The 13,933-nt window shown below is 39.1% G+C and overlaps 1 protein-coding gene across 7 annotated transcripts in view; it reads right to left on the bottom strand.

Annotated features, from left to right (window-relative positions):
- GALK2 (galactokinase 2) overlaps positions 1-13,933 on the bottom strand; it is an 87,284-nt gene that overhangs the window by 67,312 nt on the left and 6,039 nt on the right. For all 7 annotated transcript variants that reach the window (XM_043494614.1, XM_038419605.2, XM_038419609.2 and 4 more), the window contains 2 exons: positions 10,468-10,591; positions 4,453-4,543 (listed from right to left, as the gene is read on the bottom strand). In XM_043494614.1, coding sequence (XP_043350549.1) covers positions 4,453-4,543; positions 10,468-10,591 — 215 coding nt within the window. The remainder of the gene's footprint in view (positions 1-4,452; positions 4,544-10,467; positions 10,592-13,933) is intronic.

Below are 13,933 nucleotides of genomic sequence, written 5' to 3'. Positions count from 1 at the left end.
CAAGGTACCCAGAACTGGACACAGAACTCCAGAGGAGGCTCTGAGTAGGGCAGGACAGTCACCTCCCATGTCTTACACCCCAGTAACACTCTGGTTAGTACACCCCAGAATGATATTAGCCTTTTTTGCAGTTGCGTCACATTGCTGACTCGTATTCAGTTTGTGATCCACTATAACCCCAGGGGTACTACCATCTAGCCAGCTATTCCTCATATTGTAGTTTTGCATTTGATTTTTCTTTCTAAGTGCAATACTTTGCACTCACCTCTATTGAATTTAATCTTGTTGAACTCAGACCAATTATCCAATCTGTCAAGGTCATTTTGAATTCTAATCCTCTCGTCCAAAGTGTTTGCAACCCCTCCCAGCTTGGTGTTATCTGCAAATTTTATAAGCATACTTTCAACTCCATTATCCAAGTCAATAATGAAAAGATAGAATAGTGCCGGATCCAAGACTGACCTCTTCAGGACCCCACAAGATATGTCCTCCCCGTTTGACAGAGAACCATTAAAAACTACTCTTTGAGTACAGTCTTTGAACCAGTTGTGCACCCATCTCATAGCTATGTCTTCTAGACCACATTTCCCTAGTTTGCTTATGAGAATATAATGCAGGACTGTGTCAAAAGCCTTACTAAAATCAAGATATATCACATCTACTACTTCCTCCATCCACTAGGCCGGGGTGGGCAAACTTTTTGGCCCAAGGGCCACATCAGGAAATAGAAATTGTATGGTGAGCCATGAATGCTCACAAAATTGGGGTTGTGGTAGAGGAGGGGGTGAGGGCTTTGGTTGGGGGTGCGGGTTCTGGGGTGAGGCCAGGGATGAGGAGTTTGGGGTGTAGGAGGATGCTCTGGGTTGGAACCGAGGGGTTTGGAGGGCAGGTGGGGGATTGGGGCTGGGGCAGGAGTGTGGGAAGGGGTGTAGTTCTGGCTGGGGGGGGCGGGCTCTGGGATGGGACTGAGGATAAAAGGTTTGGGGTGCAGGAGGGTGCTCCAGGCTGGGATCGAGGAGTTTGGAAAGCGGGAGGAGGATCACGGCTGGGACAGAGGTTTGGGGCATGGGGAGAGGCTCAGGGGTGCAGGCTCCGAGCTGCACTTACCTCAAGCAGCTCCCAGAAGCAGTGGCATATCCCTTTTCCAGCTCCTACGTGGAGGACAGCCAGGCGGCTCTGTACGCTGCCCCATCCGCAGGCATCGCCCCTGCAGCTCCTATTGGAGCGCTGGAGGGAGCCACTAGAGGGCGTAGAAGCCAGAGCGGGGCCTTGTGGCAGCTTCCAGGAGCCACATGGATTGGCCCCTGACCCCACCGGAGCATGGGAGCAGGGCCAAGCCACATGTTCCGGCCCCCAATCCAGCCAGAGCACCAGAGCGGGGCTGAGTTGCATGCTGCGGTCCCTGATCCCACTCCCTGGTGGGAGCTGCGAGACAACTTAAAAGGTTCGTGGGCTGCATCTGGCCCACGGGCCGTAGTTTGCCCACCCCTGCACTAGGCAAGTAACCCTGTCTAAGAAAAATTAGGTTGGTTTGACATGATTTGTTCTTGACAAATCCATGCTGGTTATTTCTTATAACCCTATTGTCCTCCAGGTGCTTACAAATTCATTATTCATTACATTATTTAATAATTTGTTCTAGTATCTTTCCAGGTATTGAAGTTAGGCTGCCGATTTGAATACATCTAATTTATCTAAATATTCTTTAATCTATCCTTTCCTTGGCTTGCATTCTTACCACTTGTGGTTAATATTAATTGTGTTTGTATACAGTTGTTTAAGTAGCTTGGAAAAAAATAGATGGATATTATAACCTTGGTTCTGCTACATATACAGTATAATGAAGTCACTTGGTAGAAAGCCTATGCATTAATTATATGTATACAGTAAAGAACAGTAGGTAGTGTGATATGAGAAATATTTGTACAAGTAAGAGAGGACCTTTTCTAACTCTAAAGTTACGAGTTTATGTGAGGCCTCTGCCTTTGATGACTGCTATCATACTATTTATATTTAAAGCAAAGGGATAACTTTAGAGATTTTACTGTGGCTCAAAATGTGATTGTGTGTGCGTGCGTGCACACACACAGAAAAGATTAATATCATATATAATTTTCATTCATGGATCCTAAAACACTATCTGTAGATTGACAGGTTTCATCCGATGAAGTGAGCTGTAGCTCACGAAAGCTTATGCTCTAATAAATTTGTTAGTCTCTAAGGTGCCACAAGTACTCCTTTTCTTTTTATCTGTAGATTGTATTCTGTTCTTACATTTTTAAACATTTTAGTTCTCTTTTTTCATAACAATTTTCATATCATCTCTAGCCTACTTTGGTTCAAAATAAACAACATATTGTACCAACCAAAATATCACCCTCATAAATTGTATAAATACATATACGTCATTGTGCCAATGCAGATTTACATAACGATCACATTCATCTGAGAAATGCCAACATTTCTCAGAAAAAAGCTCCCATCTTTTCCTACAAAAAAAATCTATTACTGTTCCTGAAATAAAGCCAACTGTAGCCAATAAGGGCAGAGTTCATGCAGCACATAAGAAAGATCTTGTTGAATGTGTCTCTTCATTGCTACAAATTATCTAAAAATTCCCTTTCCAGAAATACAAACAAATTATTAATTGAAATGCTATTGCTGCCAATGCTCTTTCATGAAGAAAATCAGACAAACTTGTTTAAAATACTACCCGAGTAATATATTTAACCAGAAACTCATCCACAGGGTTGTCTTCAATGTGAATCAGAATTGCAAACTTATCACGCAATGTTTAAATAAAAAACTTACTCCAGTTTCAGAAATGAAAATGAACTTTGCCAAGTTCTGCAATAGTTCTATCCCAAAAGGATAACATGTTCAATTTCATATAAACAGATTATCCCCTTGGACCCTCTTACTGCTTGCATTTGAATGTTTCTTAAGAGTCTGTAGCATTTATGCTTATTTTCTGCCAGCATTAGTATACAAACCTGCTTTGCATATTAACCATCAGGCTTAAAAATTGTTTTTAAGATCTAACTCTCAAAAGCAGACCCCAAAATATGTAGGGACACTTAGGTAATGTTTCTCTAAGCCATTTTACTGTAAAGAAAACTAGCATAAAATTGCAAAGTAAATACAAATTAAATGAATGTTTTACTTGTGGGGCAATTCAGAGATTGAAAATATTCACATCACTGCAAATAGGACTCACTGATTGGGGCTTCAAACATATAGGGCAGTGACAGGAATTTTAGACCATAAAGAGAACAGTTTGTTACTATGATTGCATAGTATAACATGTTTTAAAGGTGCTAAATGAACTATGGAACTGAAATTCACCATTCTGTCAAAATTTCAGACAGAAGCAGATGTACTCATAGTACATTTTTTTTCCTCAGCCTAATAAAGAAAGAGCTGTTGTTTCATTCTGAATCAAGTATGATTTTTAAACGGCATAGTTAAGCTAAGAGGGTGGTACATTCAAAAGCACTTAAGTGAATCAGGAGTACAATGACTTTAGCTCTTAAGTGAGTTATGAGCTTTTGAAAATCCCACCCCAAAGACATGCATTGAAAAGCCTGTACAGCTAATAATTTGAAGCAGATTATTACAACTGAAATTGTTTTTAAAAACTAATTTATTTTGCTTGCTTTATCCAGTTTGTTATTGGATGGGGGTGAGGGTTGCATTTCCTTGTGCCTAGCATGTGCAATTGGACCAATCAATTTCACTATTTGGTTCTCATGCACTAGGGGGGAGGGGGTCTGTGTGTCTTCACTTGGGGGACAGGGAGGAGGGAACAAATTATTATTTTAGGTTCCATATTTCCAAACCTACAGCCCCCTTTTAAAAATAAACCTTAAGCATGTGGTTCTGTTCAGCAACGTGTCTAACTTTGACTATTTCAGTTTACATTTTTCTATTTTAATGAATCTGATCATGATCCACTAAATTAATACACTGTTCTGTATAATAATGTATATAATAAATCTAATGTAGATTTTGTATCTTGCGAATATTTTCATACAAGCATAACAAAAGTATTTTAGGTTTCAGAGTAGCAGCCGTGTTAGTCTGTATTTGCAAAAAGAAAAGGAGTACTTGTGGCACCTTAGAGACTAACAAATTTATTAGAGCATAAGCTTTCGTGAGCTACAGCATCCGATGAAGTGAGCTGTAGCTCACGAAAGCTTATGCTCTAATAAATTTGTTAGTCTCTAAGGTGCCAAAAGTATTTTACAAATTTTAATATAAATATAAAAAGTACTTTAGTTAACAGGATACAAAAGACAGCTAACAAATTAAGTTGTATGAGTAAAAAATGCCCTATTAAATAACATTTTATAAATAAGTGTAATAGGACATTATATAACATACACCCCCATTATATTTTAATCTTAAAAGGTAGCCCATATAATACATATGTGTTAAATGAATTTGGCTTACCTGAATTCCTTTCAACCCACATAGGAAGTAGTTGTGCCACACAGGTTTGGTTTTGTTAATGTGAATGTTATTCACACTAGTACTGAAATCCCTGAAAAAACAGATATAACACAAAGTCTATAAAAATGTCAGTAAGTTTAGTTCCATGGCTTACTGCTGCCATCTGCTGATGAAACAGCAACATTTAAATTTTGTCCTAGACCTTTTTTTTTTATACAACACGTATTACATTCTTTTCCTCTGGCTCTTCTTCCACTTTATTCACTGACTGTACAAAAAAGGAAACATTGCTAATACATCAAATTTGGCCCAGAAACTGGGCTTTGTAAAAACAAATTATGAAACAGAACACCAACAACGTTTTCATGCCTTTTAAAACATTCCAATGGAAGCAGCCGTTTAAAACAAAACAAATTACCTGCAAAGTTTGCATTCCAAATATTGCAAGGCTGTGCTATAACCAGAAAAGAAAACTGACTAGTGTATTTTCTGGCAATGCTGAGAAAAATGAAATAAAGAGTTTGGTTTGGTTTTTAAAAAACATCTACCACATTCTGAATATTAAAAACACAAATCCAATTTTTCTTTCCTTCTTTTTAGTATTCTAAGTTATCAGTGACAGAGTAGGTGTGAACATTTGTATTTTTAAATATATAATTTGTAACAAAAAAGCATCCTTTTGAAGATACCTATGTGTAGGGTGACCAGACGTCCCATTTTTAAAGGGACAGGCCATATTTAAGCCCTCCTGCAGGTGTCTCGACTTTTTCTTAAAAACAGACAAATTGTGCCGTATTTTCTGTTTCCCCCACATCAGTACTGGTGGGTCCTGTTGCTGGCCGGACAGCCCACCAGCGGTGAATGGGGGAATCCAGTGGCCAACAATGGAGGTAGGTGTGCATATACTTAAGTTTTTTCCTAAATCAGAGCCTCGGAGAAGCAAAAGCCTTAAAACAAATAATTATCATCCCTACAAATGTGCTTAATAAATAAAAATACATTTTAAAACTTTCTCTACACTCATAAACCTTAGTCAGGATTTCTTCTCCATTACTTTTGAGATAATCCACTGATGTGAGTGGCAGCTCACCAAGGCAGACCTGAATTTACTGCTTTGGACACCCCAAACCACTTAATATTTACATACTAAAATTCCACTAGCAGCCTCTATTGCTGACATATTTTGTACATCAAATGTAAACCTGTTCTATGCAGAGGAGGTAAGATGTCATCCAGGATAACTCTCAGAATTTTTTTACTGCTCCTCCTTCACTTTAAAATGATAGAAGTCTTAAATCTGAATACAAGAAACTATTTGTGCATTAAATATTGTAGCTAAATGACTTTTACCCTGGTTTTGAAATGAGCCCATGTTACCCCCATTCCATGCAGAGGGCACATGCATTATTCAGAAGGAAGTGTGAATTATTTATAAATATGAGTCACATTTATATCACATAATTGAGCCCAACTGATGCTGTCTGTGCAACAGAGGCCTAACACAGAAAGGGCAAAGGTATTCAGAAGGTCAGGAAAAGCTAATGTTGATTTTTCAAACACTAGGGGCTAAACTGGGGCTTTCAAGTGACAATGTGCACTGCAGTGGCATCTGTAGAGGGGCTGTACAGCAGCAGGAGTCTCCAGAGGCGTTTTGGTTGACTCAGCATACGTTTTCCAGATGCTAGAAGGGAGCAGGTGCTCTGTCACCCTTTCATAGGCTACGATCGGTGTGCTTCCTAAAGTGGCCTGGGCCCGGTCTCCACAGTTTTGCACCAGTATTACTATATCCATTAGAGGTCTGATTTGTTGGTTTGTTTGTTTTTTTTTAACCAAAATAGTTATGTCAGTACAACTCCTAGTGGGGTCTCAGTAAAACCAATATAAAGGAGCTGTGCCTTATACTGGCCCAGTTCATTCTCCTTCCCAGAGAGGAACACCATTATTGGTATAAAGCATCAGAGGGGTAGTCGTGTTAGTCTGGATCTATAAGAGCGGCAAAGAGTCCTGTGTCATTTTATAGACTAACAGACGTATTGGAGCATGAGCTTTCATGGGTGAATACCCACTTCGTCGGATGCATGTAGTGGAAGTTTCCAGAGGCAGGTATAAATATGCAAGCAATCAGGCTAGGGATAACGAGGTTAGTTCAATCAGGGAGGAGGAGGCCCTCTTCTAGCAATTGAGGTGTGAACACCAAGGGAGGAGAAACTGCTTTTGTAGTTGGCTAGCCATTCACAGTCCCCGAGATAGGACGGACACAAATCAGCTTATGATACAGTTTATGCTCCAATACATCTGTTAGTCTGCAAGGTGCCACAGGACTCTTTGCCGCTATTATTGGTATAAAATACCTTTATATTGATATAACAACAAAGGGGAGTTTGTACCACTTTAACTAGACCCGTCAGTTAAAGCAGCACAACTTCTCTGTGTAGATCAGCCCTTAGTCTCCTGGCTGTCATGAAACAATGGCAGAAACTCTGCTCCCTCTTTGAAGAGTCTACTCCCAGCAGTGGCACCGGACTTTGAGTCCTTGCTAGCATTGTACTTGGTCACTACATTTCTAGTCTGGAACATATGACCTAGTTCTAACCAAGGTTACAGTTTCAGCTCTCATGCTTATTATTCACTAACTTTATTTTTTCATTTGTGTCTTCAAGTCCAATATTAATTGAGTTCAATCTTTACAGCATTTTGGAGAGGTTAACATTAAAAGGAACAACATAGCTTGCCACATGATGTACAATCTGCTATGATTTCAACTATACACAACAGTACCATTTAATGGGACCTTGTGAAGAAGGCAATATTAAAATATTTGTAGACAGTTAACACCAGGATGGGGAGGGTGGTTAGTTTGGGTTATACAAGGGGTTTACGTAGAAGCAATGAGATGAGATTAAGACAGAGAAAATTCAGGCTGGATATCAGGCAAATATTCCAGTTTGAGATCTATCAGACTGTGGAATAGTCTCCTAGAGGAAGAGGTGAAAGTCCCGTCGCTTATGATTTTTGAACACAACAAAATAGCTAAACTATTTGAACAATAGAAGAGAAAATATTTATCTGGAGTGATAAGAAACATGCCATTGCTAGGTTCATTTAAATTTGTTTTCTGGATAATCCCCCCAAAAAACAGAGATGGCAATCAGTGTGTGTAAATTATTGTTGTCTGTGATAGGAAGTAGCTCTGAAGTCCATTTATCTCCAAAATAAACATCTCTCAGATTTTCTTTGTACCTTTCATTCTTTTATATGACAAAGCAAAACAGTAAAAAGTATGTGGTTACATTTCCTGGCCGTTGGGATAAAGGAAAATTATGACTTCTTGGAGTGCACAATGCTAACTTTTGAAACCTCCTCAAACTGGAACTGCAAGAGAAGTTGGCTTTTTATTTGCTACGTGTCACAGAGACATAAGTCCTTGCCAAGCCTAACACGATATAGTTTAAATAAAAAAGGGGGGAACCTATTTGTAAAATGAACAATGATGCTACAAAGATTTGACCTTTTAAAGCTACTCTGGAAATTACATCTATACTGAAATAATTTCTTAGGACTCTTTTTTGAGCAATTTGATTCTTGTTTTAGCTGCAGTGGTTTTTGTATTTCTGTAGCTTACCAGTTACAGAGCTAAACTCTTATTTAGAGGATATTCAGTCTGAGCCTGATCCTGAAAGTTACTGAGGATCTCTAGGAAGTTGATCAGCTTCCTCAACACTCACTGAAGTCTATCGTACTTTGCAGGAACAGAGCCACTATTCCTTTCTATATTCTCTTGCTACTGGCTTTGGTCATAGCTAGGGAAATTGAAGTACATCTGATTCACATAAACAGTGCATTAGAATACTGTCCCTCCATAATGATTCAGGTGCAGGTAGGGCCCTCTGCAGTCAAGGAGGAGGAAGAAGAATTTCCCCCTCATTGCTAAAGTGAAGCTTATGCATTTTATTTGCAGATCACCTTTAAAACTCAAACTGAAGGAAACACAGTATACTGGAAAGTGATGTCCATGTATATAAATAGAATGTCTGACAATGTCTACACAGCATTTTGGAGCAAGCAAGAGTGAGCCTCCCTGAAGAGGGTTGACAGACTAGAGAGACTCCCTCCTGTTTCCTCCAAAATGCAGCCCGAGCTGCAGTCTGAGCCACAAGTTTAAAACGCTGTCTATACGGCTATTTTTAGAGCACTAGCATGAGCCCTGCTTGACCATGTCTGTTGACACCAGTAAAGCAGCTCACTCCCGCTTGCTCCAAAATGCTGTGTAGACATACTCAATGTGGACAAAAGCACTACAATGACATTACTCAGTAGGTTTGTCATGGCACACCCAAATCAGCCAGCTTATGGACACATACCTCTTGCCACATGCACAGCTAAGGCACTTTACTCATTCACACACTGTTCAATATATTTGACCTGTCACTAGCAATTTTTCTGTTTAGGACAGATTGTTCAAATCATTCTTTATCTTGCTTGCTCGTGCAGTGAGAAATGTTGATGTGGTTGAGGGTTTTGTTTTTGTTTTTTTTTCTTAAATGCTATTTAAATCTTGTTTCTTCTGGACAATTTGGCTCTCTGCAGCAGGATTTCATCAGGTTGTCTATTAAAGCTTCAGTCTGTTATCTGAAGTTTAGGAACCCTTTACTAATGACTCTTTGATTTCTTGAATACAAGGCTTTCCTACTGTGACATGAGATGGATGCCCAGCTGACAGCTATTATCCTGTAGTATTTCCGCAATCCCTTTGAAGTTTGGTCAAGATAGTCTCTATCCTCATATTCTTTACTATGGTGGCATTAGACTAGTGAAACCTCAAAAGGTTGCACAGGTTTTGAATAGTCCTTTGGTCCAACTGATATCAAAGGGCACCTTGTCAGCAGACAAGCTTTTACGATCTGAAAAGGTAACTCTTTGCAACTTGTTCTGTTATCACTTTACTAAAACTTTAAATGAATTCTCCAGGGTGAAACAGGTTTGAAACATTGTGAAACATTTCAGCAGTCTGTAAAATCAAGGTTGAGCTAAGAAAGGGTAACTCTATGGAGACTTGTGGTTATCCCTCATTAGCAAAGGGCACATGCTTTTCATTCAGCATATGCATAAACCTTAGATCTGTGACTGATTGGTAAAAAAAGACACAGCAGCTCAAAGGCAATTGTTGATAGTATAATGCTCAAAAGTGTTGAAAGATATGTTCCTTTTTGCTTTTAACCAGGAGGGCTATAGTGAAGCAGAGATGCTGTCTGTTGTATGCAGAAAGCTCTCCTAAGCCAAAACCATATGAGTTCAAATGGAAGCCAAAACAGCTACAAAAATATATTGATTGTCCATGCTATTTTAATTCAAGAATTATAATTCTAGGTTTAGTTTCAATTGTACTTGTTTTAATAGGGGGCTATTTAGGTTCTTATTTGCTGTGCCAAGCCCTGGTTCAAAGACCAGTCTAGTCAAAGTGCTTAAATTTTCTGTCACTGCTTCATTGAGCACCTATCAAAACAGCTCTTCCCCTGCAAATATAACATGGCCGTAGAAGTCATGTTGTCACATCTAGTCTAGAGGCGATAAATGGACCCCGAGGGCTCTCCCATTGATACCTGTACTCCAGCGCCACGAGAAGCGCAGGCGGAGTCAACGGGAGCGGCAGCAGTCGACTCACCGCGGAGAAGACACCACGGTAAGTCAATCTAAGTATGTCGCCTTCAGCTACATTATTCCTGTAGCTGAAGTTGTGTAACTTAGATCGATTTCCCCCCCCCCCCCCCCGACCCAATGTAGACCCGGGCTAAGGGAACACTTCAAGCAACAACTTGTTTCTAAAGGAAGTACTGTTGGTGCTTCAGTAGGTGGCACTCTGCCCTTTGAGGATTTGTCTGCGTACAGGTGTTGCACTTCTGAAGACACTTACATTGGTTTAAACTTGTCTTTTACAAGTTCATCTTGTAACTGTGGTGCAATTAGATGATGAGTGCATTATAAATTAGTATAAGAAATAAATAAATAAATACTTACAAATACAAAGGGTTTGTATTGGCTAGTTCGACAATTTGAGTTTTTACAGGTTCAACAGCTATTAGTATGTCATGCTCTATAGCCATAGGGAGCACAGCATATCCACAGTAGTCTATATGTTCTCCTAGAAAACAACAAAATAATAACAGAAAATTAACAGCATTTTGGAATAATCCTTGTTTAAGAACACTTTACTAGATGCCCAAAAAGACCACAATTGAGGAAGAAGGCTATATGGGTTAAAAAAATGACCTAGATTACAAGGAAAGTGAAGACACCTATAAAAACAATAATGAAACCTATAACTAATACAAGTTGATAGTCATGAATATAAACCAGAAGCTAAGAATTGTAGATAACAGATAAGGAAAGCAAAGGGACACACAAAGAAATCTGGGGCTAGCAGAGTTAAGGACAATAAGGAGTTTTTAAGTATAATGGGAACAAAAAGACAATAGTATTGGTCTATTACTAGATGGAAATGGTACAATTTTTAATAATAATGCAGAAAAGCCAGACGTGTTCAATAAATATTTCTTTCTGTATTTGGCAAAATAACAGATAATGTAGTATTCTCATAGGATGATAACAGTCTTTCCATTCCACTAGTATCTCAGGAGGATGTTAAACAGCAGCTACTAAAGTTAGACATTTTAAAATAATTAAATCCAGATAACTTGCATCCAAGAATTGTAAAAAAGCTGGCTTAGGAGCTCACTGAACCATTAATGTTGATTTTCAATAAGTCTTGGAACACTAGGGAAGTTCCAGAAGACTGGAAGAAAAGAGAGCTAATGTTGTGCCAAGATTATAGGCATATCAGTCTGACATTGATCCTGGGCAAGATAATGGAGCAGCTGATACAGGACTCAATTAATAAAGAATTAAAGGAGGATAATATAATTAATGCCAGTCAACATAGGTTTATGGAAAATAGATCCTGTCAAACTAAATTGAGATTACAAGTTTGTTTGATAAAGACAATATAATAGATTTCTGTAAGATGTTTTACTTGTACTACCTGTCATTTTGATGGAAAAAAAGTAGAATGACATAAAATTAACATGGCACCATTAAATCTGGCTAATTGGTAGATCTCAAAATATAATGGTCTATGGTGAATCATTGTCAAGTGGGTGTATTTCTAGTGGGGCCTTCAGCAATCTGTTCTTGGCCCTTTGCCATTTAACAGTTTTATCGGTGATCTGGAAGAAAACATAAAATCATCACTGATAAAGTTTGCAAATGATACAAAAATTGCGGGAGTGGTAAATAATGAAAAGGACAGGTCACTAATACAGAGTGATCTGAATTGCTCGGTAAACTTGGCACAAGAAAACAATATGTGTTTTACTTCAGCGAAACATAAATGTGTACATCTAGAAACAAAGAATGTAGGCCATCCATATAGGGTGGGGGAAGCAGCAACTCTGAAAAAGATTTGAGGGTCATGGTGGATAATCTTTTGAACATGAGCTCCCAGTGCAAAGCTGTGGCCAAAAGGGGTAATGTGATCTCGGGAATGCATAAACAGGGGACTCTCAAGTCAGAGTAGAGAGGTTATTTTATCTCTGGCACTGGTGCAACTGCTGCTGAAATATTGTGTCCACCTCTGATGTCCACAATTCAGGTAGGATGTTCATAAATTGGAAAGGGTTCAGAGAACAGCCACAAGAACGATTAAAGGATTAGAAAACCGCTTTATAATGATAGATTCAAGGTGCTCAGTCTATTTAGTGAACAAAGAGAAGGTTAAGGGGTGACTTGATTTACATGGGGAACAAATATTTAATACTGGGCTCTTCAGTATAGAAGAGAGAAAGGTATAACATGCTCCAATGGCTGAAGTTGAAGCTAGACACATTCGGAGTGGAAATAAGGTGAACATTTTAACAGTGAGAGTAATTAACCACTGGAACAATTTACGAAGGGTCATGGTGAATTCTCTATCACAGGCAATATTGAACTCAAGATTGGATTTTTTTTAAAAGATATATTTAAGGAATTATTTTGAGAAAGTTCTAGGGCTTGTAAAATACAGAAGTTCAGACTAGATGATCACAAAGGCCCCTTTGGGCTTTGGAATCTATGAAACAGCTGCAGAAGAAGAAACATCCTTGATTCTAATGGCTAGTGTAGGAGTGCAGAATTGCTTCATGTCCTAGACAATTTCTGCCAGTCATTTCAGAATATACACTTTACAGCTCTTATTATTAAAATCCCAACTGATAGACTGTTCTGCACATCTTAAATTTTATACTAATGCACCAAAGCTTTACATTTCTATAATGATTTTTTGTAACCTTCATTTCTTTTTAAACCTTTATGTTCTTTAACAAAATTACAAGGTGATAGATGGACTGTTATCTGGCAGTTAGAGCAGGAAGACTATTTGTGCTTGATATGTAACTGGTAAAATTAGCAAAACAAGCAAGTTAAATTATTTCCATTTCACCTGTGGTTAGCATACCGCAAACATAAATGCAATACATAATTTCCCTTCCCGTGACAACTTCTGCTCATCTGAATGATTTATCACCCACTGCATAAGGCTTATGCAGGAATTCATTTTTCATACCATATCTGGATTTTTCCAGAAAAATACTAATATTTAAATCATCAGTAATACAATTGTTCATAACATACAAAATAACATTCAATAAAGAAAATGGACATAGCAAGTACCTTCTCTGTTAGGAATAATTTTCAGGCAACACTAATTATCTTACATGACAGATGTTCAAAGCAAAAATTTAAATTGACTGCAAAACAGGCTAATTAATGTTTTTAATGCGTATGTGATGGGTTTACAAACCCCACCCTGGGCCCAAAAGGGTTAAAGGACAATACCGGCCCTGGGTAGCCCTGTCCCTCCAGACCTGCAAAGCATGCTCCAGTTGGAGAGGAAGCTTAAAAAGGAGCAACACAAATCAGTCATTGAGAAGTTGGGGAGGAAGACAGACCTAACCTGAAGGCTCCTGGACAAGGGTGCTGAAAAAGCCTCCCTATGGGGAGTAGGACTGTATGCGGAGTCCAGTTGGGGCTGAAGGTTTAGTTGTCTTTTCTTTTTCTTTTGTTATGTTATACTGGTGCCTTGGAGGAGAGACAGATGGTAAGTGACCCAGAGAGGGTAACTATGAGGGCACACCACGGGGCTGGACACTGTTGAATCTCATAGGGCTCTGGGTGAGAGCCAGTGGAATGGGAAGGCCCAAGGTCCCCTACCCTGTTGCAGGTGAGGCATAAGCCACATTCCACTCTCACTCCTCCCTCTGATAAGAAGAGGGCAACCTGAGGGGAAGCTAAACCCATCCTCAGGTGAGGAACTGGACAGAAAGGCCTTCGTATTGAGAGGCGGATACTGGGTGCACTCCCCGCTAGACCACCTGGCCCTCTGAGAGCTCTATTGCAGTGTATTTGCCATATCTGTAGCAAAAACCCTTTCCCTTAGAAAGTTGCCTGACTG

The sequence above is a fragment of the Dermochelys coriacea genome, chromosome 10 (assembly GCF_009764565.3).
Source record: "Dermochelys coriacea isolate rDerCor1 chromosome 10, rDerCor1.pri.v4, whole genome shotgun sequence".
Classification (NCBI taxonomy): domain Eukaryota; kingdom Metazoa; phylum Chordata; order Testudines; family Dermochelyidae; genus Dermochelys; species Dermochelys coriacea.
This window is presented reverse-complemented; position numbering and strand designations above follow the sequence as displayed.